Source organism: Eubalaena glacialis, chromosome 2 (genome assembly GCF_028564815.1).
Source record: "Eubalaena glacialis isolate mEubGla1 chromosome 2, mEubGla1.1.hap2.+ XY, whole genome shotgun sequence".
Taxonomy (NCBI): domain Eukaryota; kingdom Metazoa; phylum Chordata; class Mammalia; order Artiodactyla; family Balaenidae; genus Eubalaena; species Eubalaena glacialis.
In genome coordinates this window covers 135407569-135424442 of record NC_083717.1, presented here as the reverse complement: position 1 = coordinate 135424442, position 16874 = coordinate 135407569, and the positions used below count along the sequence as shown (strand labels likewise).

The 16874-nt window shown below is 33.3% G+C and overlaps 1 protein-coding gene across 7 annotated transcripts in view; it reads right to left on the bottom strand.

The window, feature by feature from the left end:
• The window catches only part of MIA2 (MIA SH3 domain ER export factor 2), a 103502-nt gene that overhangs the window by 47344 nt on the left and 39284 nt on the right, over positions 1-16874 (bottom strand). For 6 of the 7 annotated variants that reach the window (XM_061180798.1, XM_061180796.1, XM_061180802.1 and 3 more), the window contains 7 exons: positions 16658-16789; positions 12637-12658; positions 12460-12548; positions 3271-3342; positions 1668-1694; positions 999-1109; positions 263-334 (listed from right to left, as the gene is read on the bottom strand). In XM_061180798.1, coding sequence (XP_061036781.1) covers positions 263-334; positions 999-1109; positions 1668-1694; positions 3271-3342; positions 12460-12548; positions 12637-12658; positions 16658-16789 — 525 coding nt within the window. The remainder of the gene's footprint in view (positions 1-262; positions 335-998; positions 1110-1667; positions 1695-3270; positions 3343-12459; positions 12549-12636; positions 12659-16657; positions 16790-16874) is intronic. The other variant, XM_061180797.1, reaches the window with a different exon arrangement.

The following is a 16874-nucleotide window of genomic DNA, read 5'->3' as shown; positions in this document are numbered from 1 at the left end:
CTCTTACCAGAATTTAAAATCCTCAAGAGCCTTTCTATTTTGTCTACTAATATTAAGTGCCAATCACCTTCAACAGTGACCAGTATATAGCAATGGCTCAATAAATACTGTCCAATGAAAAAAATGAACTTTCCTCAGATACCCTGTATTTTTAAAATACATCTGAATTCTATTATTATACCTTATTCTTTAATTATAAAAGTAATAGTAAAATGTAAGTGACTTTCAAAAGCAACAGAGCTATTAAAGTAATTCAACTTACTTCAGATACTTGTGATTTGAGGGACTTTGATTCATCTTCTAGGGACTGTATCCTTTTTGAAATATCCACCATCTAAAAAGGCAGTATAAATCAATAAACAAGTATATACTAAACTCCTCCAGTTTCCAAGATGCCATATATATTAAGTATATTATTAACCTAACACTTTTGCTCCAAAAGTGAGGGTTCAAATTAAGAAACATTCTCAGCCATATGCTTAAAGGGATTTCATACAAAAGTTACATAACAACAGTATTTCAACTCATCTTTAATATTTCGTAACACTCAAGTTATATAGGCTCAAAAGAAGTCCACTAGCATCATATCTTACTAAATAATCTCACACACATCAAGATCATCCTTAAGACAGATTTTAAAATAGAAAGACAAATAAAGGAAAGTTAAAGTTCTTAATACACATTTTGAGTAATTTTTAAAAATCCACTATGTATGTGATTGTTCAACTTAAATTATTTGTGTGAGCTACTTCCATAGTGCAAATAGAAAATTTCTATAAGAATATGAAAGAAATGTAACATAATAATGGTAACCTCTAACAAATGAAAAGAGCTAGTGGATCTGGAAATTTTTATTCTCCGCTTTACAGCCTTCTGTATTCTTTGGATTTCTTTTTTTTTTTTTTTACAGTGCATGTAATACTTTAACCAATATATCATTTTTTTTAAACTCAATAACTTTCTTTTTCCTACAGTCTCCTCAAACACAAAAGTCTTACCAATTCGTCTTGTTCTGAATGTTTAGATTGCTCTTCTTTTAACTCTTTTTCTAGAATGAGTATTTCATCCTCAAGTTCAGATGTGGACCTAGTCAGCTTTTCACAGACTGCCTAAAAGAGGAAGCCAACTTTATAAGACTGACATGGGAATTTTTGGTCAAGATAAATCAGGTGAGTGTAATCAAATACATACACTATAAGTTAAATAAGTCTAGTTTATATATTTGTTCATTTTTATAACACTGAAATAACAGCAATACTAGCAGGTATCAGCAAATTTTTTCTATAAAGAGACAGAAAGTAAATATTTTAGGCTTGAAGGCCACACAGTTTCTGTCCCAGCTATTCAAGTGATATGCATATGTAGTGAGAAAGCAAAGACTATATGTAAATGAATGAGCATGGCTGTGTTTCAATAAAATTTTATTTACAATAACAGATGGAGAGCTCAGGGTGTAGTTTGCCAACTTCTGCTCTAAAGCATTGTAAAAGAAACAATAAGAAAATAACCAAATTTAATATAAATACATAAAATAAAAAATAAATTCAAAAAACAATCAAGATAATATTCTACACTGAATTAAGACATATTTTCTGTGACTTTTTTAATTTAAAATGATTAGTTGTTGGATTATTCCAATTGGATTTTAAATACTGTAATAAACATACCTCTGATATTTGTGATCCTTCAACAAACTTGTTAAAAAAAACCAAAAGAATCAAAGAATTTAATGCAGGCGAAAATAAAAGTAGCACAAGTACATACTATATCATACTGGTTAAAAAACTCATTTACATAAATATATATATGCATATATATATATATTTCCCCAAATTTGACTATCTGATTATATGAATTCTCTGAGGAGAATCAAAATTACTCTATTGTTTTGATTTTATCTATAGATTCAAACATCAATTTTTGTAATTGTATCACATTATAGTTTATATTCAACTATGTTTACCAATCTTGAATATAAACACTATATGTTTTAAAAAATTACTAAAATTAGAGGAAAACTTCCAAAATATTCATTATAAAGTAAAAATTTAGCTAATTTTACGGCCAGATTACATAAATTCAATGCCTGAGAATAAATTGGTGTGTTTTATTTTATCCACAACATCACAAAGCTTGAGTAAATATTTTTGCTCTCCAGTTTTTGCTCTTTTGTCAGCATGCTAAATTCCTTATAAAATTCTCTTTTAATCAATCTAATAAATTACTACCATAACAGCAGTTAAAACAGAGGGTCAACAAATAAAATACAACAATTTCAACAAGTTCTTAAGAACATTAATAGGTAACAGATGAAAAAAGAAAAGGTTAAGAAATTAATGTCATTTGGAATTCAATTTATAATTTCCTTTGGACTCTACTAGGAAATTCTGATTCATGATACATACGCTTTCTGATGATTACAGACATCAGTGATTGAGAACCGCCAAGCTGAACTGACTGAACTCGTACAACAAAGGTACAAAGTCCATTGTTTTCTACTTTGATATTAGTATGCTTTTTACAACATTTCCATCTCTAAAGAAATTGCTATTACTTACCCTAATCTGTCGTAGCTTAGCTAAATGACAAATTATCACAGTTTCCTTCCTTACTATTACCTAAATCATACCTCACTCAGGAGAGCTGACTCTATATCTCTTCCAAACTCCACATTCAGTGGCATCATGTTGGTACCTTGAAATTGGTCAAGGTGGGAGTATTTACACAACAGAACCCAGCAAATGCTACAAATAAAGGCTCCTGCTTTTTAAAGAGCCAGTTGTTAAACATTTACCAGCACACCACTGTGTATAATATAAATCTTTGGTCTAATTCTAGTCAGCTCCTAATACATCGGTATGAGGTAAAGGCAAGTACTGCCTCAACTTACATAATTTTTCATTGCCAACTATTCCTAAATTTATGAAAATAAATCCTATTTTTCCTTCCTAGAGCAAACTGAGTCAAAAAAGAAATGGTTACCTTAATACACTTCCCAGGAATGAAGAATTAAGAGCTTCTATATAGCTCTAGATTACATTGAACTGAATATGCTTCACTCAAAACAAGTTATCAACAAGAGCTCAAGTTTTTAAAATACCTTATGCTACTTACTAATATTCTATTTAACTTCTTAAGTTTTAACATCTTGAGATGCTCTTTCACATTTCCTTTGAAATGTGAGTTCTGAGACGATACATGACTTTCGAAATTTATGTATTTACTAAGAACCTTTCCCCTAACTTTTATAATTATAATATTTGTTTTTACCTCCAAACTTTGTGCTTCTGTTGACTCCTTCTCAAAGCTGGCATCCTTTAAAGATGACTCTAAGCCTTCATACTGAAAGAAAGCAACACTCTAAGTAAAAGGGCCATAAATTTTATTCCAAACTACACCTGCCCTATGACCCACCAATTCCATGAGAAGCAACAGTAAATCCTCACTGCAGAAAGATAACATTGCCCACAGTTTCAAATTTACCACTATAATTTTTGTTATACTATTACTGATACTCAACATGGAATAATCTGGCACTCAAGAAAACAAGATCTGACTGAGAACCAAGAGAAAAAAATGAGCAGGAGAGCAGACTCTTGGAGGATTCAGGTAATACAGTTCTCCTTCAGACATTAAAATAAGTAAGCTTGATATGTAAGAGGAACCAAAATAATTAAACCAGAAAAAAAGAACTACAAAAAGAGCCACACAAACTTTAGAACTGAAAAAGGAAATAAATGAAATTAAGATGGTTTAAAAGATGATTAGACACAGATGAAGACAATTAGTAAAATGGAAGCTAGATTAGAAGAAAACATCTAGACTGAAGTGTGAACAAAGAGATAAGAAACCCAGAATAGAACATAAGAGATACATGGGATATAGTAAAAAGCTAAAACACAAGTATTTAAAATTACAGGAAGAGAAGAAAAAAAAAGCAAAAACAATATTTGAAAAGATTATGATCAAGAGTGCTACAAAACTAATGAAAGACATTAAGCCACAGATTCTAGAACATCATGAAGCCCAGGGATGATAAATAGAAGAAACCACATCTAGACAACTAGTAACACTGCTGAAAATCAAAGATAAAGAGAAAATCATAAAAGTAGCCAGACAGTTTCTTATAAAGTTATACAATACCTGCCCTATGACCTACCAGTTCTAATACTAGATATTTACGAAAGAGAAATGAAAACATATACCCACACACACACACACACAAAGACAGAATGATCATACCAACTTTATTCATAATAGCCAAAAGCTAGAAATAACCATATTAAGTGGTATATGGATAAAAAAAATTGTGATGTTGATGTAATGCAAATTTACTTGCAAGTTAAAAAAAAAAAACTACTAATATATGCAACAACATAGTGAATCTCAAAAATACAATGCTAACTGAAAAAAGGCAGACACAAAAGAGTATGATTTCATTTATACAAACTCTGAAACAGACAAAAACTAATTTATGGTGATAGAAATAAAAACAGTGGTTGCTGGCAGGGGTAGGGGACTGAGTGAAAATGAGCACAAGGGAAATATAAGGGTGATAGAAATGTTTTATGTATTGAGGGGGGTGGTAGCTTCATGGGTGAATATACCTGTCAAAATTCACAGAACTGCATATTTAAGAATGTCCATTTTATTATATGAAAATTATACCTCAATTTTTAAAATTGAAAGAGAAAAAATACAAAACAAGATCACCAAATTGCAATAAAACTTATAGCTGACTTTGACCCACAAACAACATGCTAAGGAAAAAAATCAGTAAAAGGAGATGTCCAAAGTGCTTAAAGAAAATAACTGCCAACTCAGACTTCTATAAAGAGCATTATACAAAATGGAGAAATAAAGACATTATCAGACAAACAAAAACTAAGAGAATTTATCAACAGTATATTCCAGAAAAGAAAAGACCAGGAAGTTTCTCTATCCTTCAGGAGGAAGGAAAATCATCCCAGATAGAAGGTGGAAAGAAAAGAAAGAATAAAGAACAATGGAAAGAATAAATGTGTGGATAAATCCAAATGAATCTTGACTGTTTCAAAGAATAATAAAATGATTTGGAGGTTTATATAAATATAAAGTCAAACTATAGTGCAACAGGGCTTCCCTGGTGGCGCAGTAGTTAAGAATCTGCTTGCCAATGCAGGGGACATGGGTTCGAGCCCTGATCCGGGAAGATCCCACATGCCACGGAGCCACTAAGCCCGTGCGCCACAATTACTGAGCCTGCGCTCTACAGCCCGCAAGCCACAACTACTGAAGCCCGTGCACCTAAAGCCCATGCTCCACAACAAGAGAAGCCACCACAATGAGAAGCCCACGCACCGCAACAAAGAGTAGCCCCCACTTGCCAAAACCAGAGAAAGCCCGCGTGCAGCAACAAAGACCCAACGCAGCCAAAAATAAAAATAAATAAAGTAAATTAATAATAATAAAAAAATACATATATATATAGTGCAACAGCACTTAGATAAAAGGGGGCAAGTGGAATTAAAGCATTCTAAGATCTTTGCATTATCCAGTAAGTAGCAACAGCACAAATTTATATTAGAATTTAATAAATTAAGGATACATGTTGTAATCTCTAAGGTAACCATTAAAAAAATAAAATCTATAACTAACAAATGCATTGATGTAGAAAATATTGAATTAATAAATGACTATTTCAAATCCAGAAGAAAACAAGAGAAGAGAAAAAGCCACATGGGACAGGTGGGTCAAATAGAAAATAAACAGTTAAGATGGTAGATTTGACCCCTAATAAATTAGAAATTACATTAAATGCAAATGAACTAAATAATTTAATTAATTTAAAAGATTTTTTTTAGACTGATTAAAAAAAGCAAAACCCATCTGTATGCTGTTTCCAAAAGAGACAGCTTAAACAAAAGTATATAATAAGGTTGAAAGTAAAATAATGGGAAAAGGTCTACCACACAAATGTTCACCAAGTGAAAATTGGGATTGTTACACTGTATATCAGACAAAGTCAATTACTACAAATACAAAACAAAAAGACAACCTTCAGAATGGGAGAAAATATCTGCAAACGAAGCAACCAACAAGGGATTAATCTCCAAAATACACAAACAGCTCATGTAGTTCAATTATCAAAAAAAAACAAATAACCCAATCAAAAAATGGGCAGAAGATCTAAATAGACATTTCTCCAAAAAAACATACAGATGGCCAAAAAGCACATGAAAAGATTCTCAACATCACTAATTATCAGAGAAATGCAAATCAAAACTGCAATGAGGTATCACCTCACACCGGTCAGAATGGCCACCATCAAAAAATCTACAAACAATAAATGCTGGAGAGGGTGTGGAGAAAAGGGAACCCTCTACACTGTTGGTGGGAATATAAATTGGTATAGCCACTATGGAGAACAGTCTGGAGGTTCTTTAAAAAACTAAAAATAGAACTACGATATGACCCAGCAATCTTACTCCTAGGCATGTACCCGGAGAAAACCATAATTCGAAAAGATACATGCACCCTAATGTTCACTGCACCACTATTTACAGTACAATAGCCAGGACATGGAAGTAACCTAAATGTCCATCAACAGAGGAATGGATAAAGAAGATGTGGTACATATATACAATGGAATATTACTCAGCCATTAAAAAGAATGAAATAATGCCATTTGCAGCAACATGGATGGACCTAGAGATTGTCATACTGAGTGAAGTAAGTCAGACACAGAAAGACAAATATCATATGATATTGCTTATATGTGGAATCTTAAAAAGGGGGTACAAATGAACTTATTTACAAAACAGAAGTAGAGTCACAGATGTAGAAAGCAAACTTATGGTTACCAGGGGATAAGGAGAAGGAGGGATAAATTGGAGACTGGGGTTGACATATACACACTACTATATATAAAATAGATAACTAGTAAGAACCTGCTGTATAGCCCAGGGAACTCTACTCAATACTCTGTAATGGCCTATATGGGAAAAGAATCTAAAAAAGAGTGGATATATGTATATGTATAACTGATTCACTTTAGTGTACACCTGAAACTAATACTACATTGCAATAAATCAAATATACTCCAATAAAAATTTTTAAAAAAAAGAATTACTACAAATAAAATAGGGGTATTCATAATGATAAAACGGTCAATCTAACTAAGAAAATAAATAATTTTAAATCTATATGCATCTAACACAGCCTCAATATACATAAAAATAACAAAACTAAAAAAGAGAAAAACGAATCTACAATCTTAATGGGAAATTTTAATATATTTCTTTCAAAAACCAATAGACGATATGAATAAAAAATTAACAAGTGACAATTTTTTTATTTATATACCAATAAACTAGTAAATAAAATGGTATGGTGTTGACACAAGGATAATAATATGTATGTATTTATATTGTATATGAAACATTTACCAAAATCAATCTTATGCAAAGCCAGAAATTAAGTATCAACAAATAAAGGAGCGAAATCATACAAAGGATATTCTCTGAATTAAACATAATTAGGTAGAATTAGGCTAAAACTTAATAACAAATAAACTATTGGGAAATCCCCATATGTTAGGAAATTAATAAATAACCTAACAAATAACCAATGTTTCAAAGAAAATATCACAATAAAATTTTTAAAGTATTTTACACTGAATGATCAGGAAACCACGACATATCAAAACTAACAAGATGCTTTAATAAAAGCCAAACTTGCCAAGTAAATTATAACTTTAATGCAGAAATTATAAAAGAAGGCTAAAAACTCAATGATTTTAGTATCCATCCCAAGAAGTGATAAAAAAAGAAAAGCAAGTAAACCGAAGAAAAGTTTAAAATGAAGTAATAAAGATAGTAATGAATTAGAAAGCAAATAAAGTAAAAAGAATCAACTGAGCCAAAAGGTTGTTCTTTGGAAACACTAAAAAAGTTGATAAACCACTGTCAAGGATAAGGTGACAGAGAAAGAAGGACAATCAATCTAATGTCAGAAATAAAAGAGCAGACCTCTCTAAAGGTCCCATAAATGTTTAGAATATAACAAGAGAATAAACACTATACCAGCAATGAGCAAATAAAAGATAATTTTTTTTTTAATTCCATTTGCAATAACATCAAAAAGAATAAAATACTTAGAAATAAATTTAGCAAAAGAAGTGTAAACCTAATACTCTGCAAACTACAAAATATTACAGAAATAAATAAGACCTAAATAAATGGAAAGGCATTCCGCATTCATGGATCAGAAGACTTAATATTGTTAAGATGGCAATAACCCCAAATTGATCTACTGATTCAACATAAGCCCTATCAAAATCCCAGCTAATTTATTTGCAGAAATTGCAAGCTGATCTTAAAAGTCATAGAAAATGCAAAAGGCTCAGAATGATCTTAAAAAGTTGGAGGACTTAAACTTCCCAATTTCAAACCTTACTGCAAAGCTACACGAATCAAGACAGTGTGAAACTGGCATTAAGGATAGACATATAAATCAATGAAATACAACTGAGAGCCCAGAAATGCACCCTCACAATTATGGTCAATTGATTTTCAACAAGGATGCCACAACAATTCAATGGGGAAAGATTAGTCATTTCAACAAACAGTGCTAAGACAACTGGATATCCACATGCCAAAAGTAAAGTTGGACCCCTACCTAATACAATATACAAAAATTAATTCAAAATAGATCAAAGATCTAAACGTAAGAGCTAATTGCATAAAACTTTTAGAAGGAAACACAGATGTAAATCTTTGTGATCTTGTTTTAAGCAATAGTTTCTTAGAAATGACACCAAAAGCATAACCAACAAAAGAAAAAATAGATAAACTGAGCATCACCAAAATTAAAGAGTTCTATGCTTCAAAGATACCACCAAGAAAGTGAGGAGAACATGCCACAGAATAAGAGAAAATATTTGCAAATTACATATCTGATAAGGGGCTCACATCTATAATATATAAAGTTAGAACTCAATAACAAAGACAAATAACCCAATTTAAAAATAGGCAAAGGGGGCTTCCCTGGTGGCGCAGTGGTTAAGAATCCACCTGCCAATGCAGCGGACACGGGTTCGAGCTCTGAGCTGGGAAGATCCCACACGCCGCGGAGCAACTAAGCCCATGTGCCACAAATACTGAGCCTCCACTCTAGAGCCCGCAAGCCACAACTACGGAGGCCGCATGCCACAACTACTGAAGCCCGTGCGCCTAGAGCCTGCACTCTGCAACAAAGAGAAGCCACCGCAATGAGAAGCCTGCACACCGCAACGAAGAGTAGCCCCCGTGCACCGCAACTACAGAAAGCCTGTGTGCAACAACAAAGACCCAACGCAGCCAAACACAAATTAATTAATTAATTAATTTTTAAAAATTAAAAATAAAAATAGGCAAAGGAACTGAGTAGACATTTCTCCAAAGAAAATATATAAATGCCAATAAGCAAATGAAAAGATGTTCAACATCACTAGCTATCAGGGAAACGCAAATTAAAACCTCACTGACACAACACTGTAGACCAACTATACTTCAATAAAATAAAAAAAAAAAAAAAAACACCTCATTGAGACAACACTTCACATCAACTAGGATGGCTATAATCAAAAAGACATAATAACAAGTGTTGGGAGGGAATTCCCGGGGGGTCCAGTGGTTAGGACTCCATGCTTCCACTGCAGGGGGCACGGGTTCGATCCCTGGTTGAGGAACTAAGGTCCCGCATGCTGCATGGCATGGCCAAAAAAAACAAGTGTTGGGAAAGATGTGGAGAAAATGCAACATTCACAAACTGCTGGTGGAAATATAAACTAGCACAGCCACTGTGAAACACAATCTGGCAGTTCTTCAAAAAGTTAAATATAGATCCAGCAATTCTACTCCTAGGTATATACCTCAAAGAATTTAAAACATATATCCACACAAAAACTTGTACAAGAATGTCCACAACAGCATCATTTATAACAGCCAGAAAGTACAATAACCCAAATGTCCACCACTTGAAAAATGGATATATCAATTGTGGTAGGGAATATTATTTGGCAAAAAAAGATATTAAGTATTGATACATAGTACAACATGGGTGAATCTTGAAAACATTATGCTAGGTTTAAAAAGCTAGTCACAAGGAAGCACATGTTGTATCATTCCATTTATGTAAAATGGAATCTAGAGTAGGCAAGTTTATAGAAACAGAAAGTAGATAAGCTGTCTAGGGCTTACGAGTAGGGGAGATTGGGTGAAGGGTGACAGCTAAGAGGTACAGGGTTTCTTTGGGGTGTAAAAAATATGTTTGAAAATATTTTGTGGTGGACATACAACTCTGTGAATATACTAAAAGCCATTCATTTGTACACTTTAAATAAACAGTATAGTATGTGAATCATACCCCAAAAAACCTGTTAAAAAAACTATACTATTTATAATAGTTTCAAAAATCATCAGATACCGGGGAATAAATCTAAGAAAAGATGTACAAGACCTCAACACAAAAATGTATGAACAACACTGAGAGAATTTTAAAAAGACATAAATAGAGGGATATACCACAGCCCACGGATAAACACTCAACACTGTAAAAAGGTAAATTCTCTCCAAATTAATCTATATATTCAATGCAATCCCAAATTCCTAAGAGGCTATGTGTATGTGTGCATGTGTAAACTGATGAAGTGATTTAAAATTTACACGAAAAGACAAAGTGCCAAGATGGCCAAGACAATCTTGAAAAACAAACCTGGAGGTTTATACCGTCAGATATCAAGATGTGCGAGGTAGACTTTAAAAAGCATGATATTCCAATAAAGATGTTAAAAAAAAATTTTTTAATTAAAAAAAAATAAAAAGCATGGTATTGGTGCAAGGATATATTTTTTTAAAAAAACAGACCAACAGAATAGAAAATATTATAGAAACAGACTCAGATATATACAGTCACATGACTTAAGACTACGACACTACAGAACAAAAGGAAAAGATGGTCTTTTAATAAATGGTACTGGTAAATTCAATACCCACATGAAAAATATTGAATACTAACCACCAATCACACCATCACAGATTCAATTCTAGATGGATTAAAGACTGATTAATTTAGGGCTGAACTGTTTCCCCTCAGAATGTATATGTTGAAGCCCCAATACCTCAAAATGTGACTGTATTTGGAGACAAGCCCTTTAAAGGTCATTAAGTTAGGACTTCCCCGGAGGCGCAGTGGTTAAGAATCCGTCTGCCAATTCAGGGGACACGGGTTCAAGCCCTGGTCCGGGAAGATTCCCACATGCCACAGAGCAACTAAGGCCGTGTGCCACAACTACTGAGCCTGCGCTCTAGAGCCCACAAGCCACAACTACTGAGCCCACATGCTGCAACTACTGAAGCCCACGCACCTAGAGCCCGTGCTCCGCAACAAAAGAAGCCACCGCAATGAGAAGCCGGCGCACCGCAACGAAGAGCAGCCCCTGCTTGCCGCAACTAGAGAAAACCCGCGGGTAGCAACAAAGACCCAACACAGCCAAAAATAAATAAAGATTTTTTTAAAAAAAGGTTGTTAAGTTAAAATGAGCCCCTTGGATTAAGATAGGCCCTAATCCATCTTACTGGTGCCGTTACAAGAAGAGGAAATTTGGACACACTGAGAGACATAAGAAACATGCACCTGAACAGAGAAAAGACAATGTGAGGACAGGGCAAGAAGATAACCAGTTATGTCAAAATGATAAGCCTCAGAAGAAACCAAACCTGCCAACACCTTGATCCTGGACCTCTAGCCTCCAAAACTGTGAAAAAAATTAATTTCTATGTAAGTCATCCAGTCTGTGGTATTGTGTTACGGCAGTCCTAGCAAACTAATACAAAGACTAAATGAGTAAAAAAATTAAGTTTCTAAAAGATAACACAGAAGAATATCTTCATACTCTTGAGTACACAAAAAAAAATTTAAGTAGGAAACAAATAACAGTCATCATAAAGAAAAGACTGAAAAATTAGACTATGTTACAATTAAGAACTTATGCTTACCAAGACACCATTTGAAATAAAAAGGCAAACCACAGAGTGGAAGAAGATATTTGCAATACATATATCTGACAAAGGACTTGTATCCAAAATATAGGAAAAAATCCTACATATCAAAAGGAAAAAGAGAGATAAGCATACTTCTTAAAATGTGAGAAAAAAAAAAACTAAGCAACATGACATAAAGGATATCTAAATGGCCAATAATCATGAAAAGGTGATTAACCTCATTAGTCAGGGAAATGAAAACTGAAACCACAATGAGATATCACTATGCACCTACCACAGTGGTTAAAATTTAGACTGGTAATATAAAAGCCACTGAAGTCTCACACTTTGCAAACAAAGCATGAGTGATCTTCAACTTACACAGAAGTAGCTGCATTGAAAAGTATCAAGTCTTCTGATTATAACATGAATGTCAACATTTTCAAAAACATCTTACCTCCTTTTGAACAACACTAAATTTTTCAAGTAGTTTACATTTTTCTTCGATCAGTGTAGAAAGTTCTGCAGCAAGCTTTTTCTCTCTTCCTAAAAACAGAGTTAATACTATCATGTTTTTAAGTTGATTTAATTGTAAACAACAATGATGAGATCTAAAATAGAAAAAAGAGCTTACCCACATAAAGCCGGCTTCTAACCTGAAACAAATTTTTAACAAAAATTACATTAAAACACACACACATTCAAGCACATATAATTTATTTAACTTCTACTGCCAACTTAAAAACAAAATGTTTGTTATTGCCTTAGTATAAATGTAAGTTCGCCAAAAAGTGTTCTATTTCCAATGAGAAAAATACATATGAAAGTCCTCCTACTGAAGAGTCACACTGTGTATTAGCATATTTAAGGCTCTGAAATAAGTCTACCTTAAAGATATCTGTTTCATTTCATTTAGCCCACTGCTCCTCAAACATATTTGACCCTAGAACAAACTACTTAAGGAAGCCCCTATATCATCTCCCCTAGTACTAATATCCAAAATAACACAGTTTGAAAAATGTTACCGTGCGGCCATGGATCTGCTGACTAAAAAGTAAAAAAATTTTTCTTCTTTAACCTCTCTCTCAAACAATGAAGGAAAAATTCCATTTATAAGGGGATCACGTTTAGGACTAAGGTAATCTAAGTAGAGAAAACAGTGGGGACTTAAATGATCTACAGAAGATATATAGGAATAAAATTAAATAAAACAAGATTTAAAAGTCAAGGTACAGGGCTTCCCTGGTGGTGCAGTGGTTAGGAATCTGTCTGCCAATGCAGAGGACACGGGTTCAAGCCCTGGTCTGGGAGGATCCCACATGCCGCGGAGCAACTAAGCCCGTGTGCCATGGCTGCTGAGCCTGCGCTCTGGAGCCCATGAGCCACAACTACTGAGCCCGCGAGCCACAACTGCTGAGGCCTGCGTGCCTAGAGCCTGTGCTCCGCGGCAGGAAAGGCCACCGCAATGAGAAGCCCGCGTACCAAAGCGAAGAGTCGCCCCTGCTCACCGCAACTAGAGAAAGCCCGCGTGCAGCTACGAAGACCCAAGGCAGCCAAAAATAAAATAAAAATAAAATAAATAAATTTTTTAAAGAAGTCAAGGTACAATGTAGTAGGTATAGATGAGGAACAATTAGTGAACTGAAACATCAGATTCAGACACTATCTCAAAAGGTAACGGCAAACCATTAAAAAAAAAAAAGGAAAAAAGAGTTAAGAGAGAAGTGAGAAGTAGAAGAGCCAACATCTTAAAAAAATAATAGTCCCAAAGAGGAAAAAAAAAAAATGTAAAATGCAGAAAGAACTTCCCAGAATTAAAAAAGATAAAAGATTTCATATTTAAATATTCAAGAGAATTTAAAGAAATAAAAAAAAATCAAACCTGAACATATTACATTGAAATAAGGATATGAAATTAAAAGCCTCCACAGAGAACAGATCACTTACAAATGAATAAGAATCACATTGACACCAGACCTTTCAACAAGTAACATTAGATGTAAAAAGACAAGGAAGTAAAAGGATAGAACTTTGGATGCAGAATGCTTATATCAAACAAATTACCATTTCAGCGTGAAGACTTAATTCACACATCCCCAAACATACAAAAGGTTTGCCACACAAAGACCAACACTGAAAACAATCTAGAAAGAAGCATTCAAATATGGGAAGAATTAAATTCAGGAGTCCCTGAAAGAGGTATGTCAATTATGGGTGATCAAATATCTTGGTAATATTTGTTGTTGTCTTGAGGACTGGAGAAGGGGTGGAGGAGAAAGTAAAAAACAAAGAAATGGAAAAGGAAATATTTTTAGAACTAAAATTCTAGATTATACCAATATGAAAGGGGATTGGAAAGTGAAAGAGACCAAGGGATGTGAGAGAGTATGCTAAATAAGGTTTTTGTTTTCTCAGAAGGAAGATTTACTTACAAATGTAGAAAAGAAACATTAAAAGTGGAACAAATTAATAAAGTATGCTAAAAGAAACTGGTCCAAATACATCAGTAATCAATAATCATAATATATGTAGATATACTAAACTCAGTGAAAAAACAGAGATTTTCAGATTATATAAAAGAAATTCATACAGAACTGAATTACTTTGCTGTACACCTGAAACTAATACATTGTAAATCAACTATACTCCAACAAAATAAAAAAAGAAATTCATACAGGACATACATTAAGTAAAAGACCACAGAAAGACTGGAAAATATAAGGATGGAAAAAGACACATGAAATATTACCAAAAAGAAAATTGGTCTGGCTATACTAACATCAGAAAAGAGACTTTAAGACAAAAGCATCGCAAGAGTTATAGAGGGTCACTAGATATTGATAAAAGATTCAATCCACCAAGAAGAGATATAGCAATTCTAAACATGTATCCACCTAACAAAATATCCTCAAAATATGTAAAGCAAGAATTGACAAAACTACAGAAAGTAACTGATAAATCCATCATGACAGTGGAATTCAGCCAACTTCTCTTCACTCTTGAAAGATGAAGAAACAACAACAAAAAAAGAGCAAGAATATGCAATACATGAACACCACAAATTAGTCAATTAGCAAGCTTGACCTAATAATGGATGGATACAGAATGATACACATGTATCTGCTTTCAATAATAATCAGGAGAATAAAGAGCACAGAAAAAGTCTACACGTATGTGGAACTCTCATATGTAGCATGGCAGATGAATGGGAAGAAGGGAGACTATTCAATAAACAAAGCTGGGGAAAAGGTTATATTGCGGGGGAAGGGGAGTGGGGAGTTACACCAACTCCTTACTCCACACTAAACAAAAAATCAACTCAAGATGGATCAAGCAATTCTGTGCTAAAAGAAAACTGTTTTAATTAAGAATTTCTACTCATCAGAAAACACCTTAAGAAAAATGAAAAGATGTTTCATACTGGGACATATGCAATATAGATAATCAACAAGGATATCATCAAGAATATATAAAGAACCCCTACAAATAAAAAAGAAAACAACAAACTACTGAAAAGAAAAATGGGTATAAGACATAAATATTTCCCTGAAGAAAAAATACATATGGCCAATAAATTTACTGAGTTTTCAATCTCACTAGTGATCAAGGAATACAAATCAGAACCATGGTTAAGATACCATTCAAGTGGCAAAAATAAAGAATTTCAACAATAACAAGTGTTGGAGATGACACAGATCAAATGGATCTCTAGGACCTCTTATATACTACTGTTGGGAGTATAAATTGGTACAGACAATTTGGAAAAGAATTTGGTATTACGTTTTAAAAGCAGAACTTCCAATATACTATATAACCCAGTAATCTCACACTTAGTATATTCCCAAGAGAAACTTACAAATATACAACAGGAGACAAGTGTAAGAAACTACCCAGCAGCATTATTTGTAATAGAAAAAAACCTGGAAACAACTCAAAGGCCCAAGACCATAAAATATATAAATTAATTGTAGTATATTCTTAAAACAATCAAAATGGGTCAAAAATATGGATGAATCTTAGCAATATAGGATGGAGTAAAAAAGTTCCAAAACATGACATATGGCATGAGACCAAGCAAAATTACTACACTTCTGAAGGATTTGTGTACATATGACCAAAAAAAAATTTTTTTTAAGGCATGGGAATAATTAACACAGGATCCAGAACAGGATTACCTCTAGTACAGGGAGGCAGGGGGATGAAATGAGGGAGGATCACCTAAATATAGGTGACAGTCAATGTCTTTGATTCCAGGTTGGGTGGTATATTCACAGATGTTTAGTATACTGTTAAAAATAAACACAGACCCCAAATAATAAGCAAGTAAGAAATAAAGGTAGGCTTTGCTGTACACCTCAAACTTACACAACATTGTAAATCAACTATACTCCAATAAAAATTAAAAAAAAAAAAAAGAAATAGAGGTAGGGTTTTAGTATTAGTGTGGAATACTCCTACAGAGAATTATTTTAATTTTTACACTTTAAAAAATTCCTCTAAATCCATATTCAGTTTCCAATAACCACACGTTAACATGAGTAGCCCATATAACAATAACCTGTTTCCTTAAAACAAAAGATATGTTTCTCATATTACTTGTTCAACATGAAGACAGAATGAACATTCTCTTAGTATATAGGGCACTGGTTACTTACCGATTGAAAACTTCTCCACAAAAACAAGAGAATAGCAAAAAATCCAACAATAGTTGCACATATCACTAATTCCCATGGAAAACCATAGAAGTTAGAACCTGGTCTCATATCTTCAGGCAATGCTGCCACAACCTTCAAGACAAAGAAAATCAACCTCTTAAAAATACACTTTTGATAAAAAGTGTTGATTACAAACTGCTATACACTGAATTTTTCT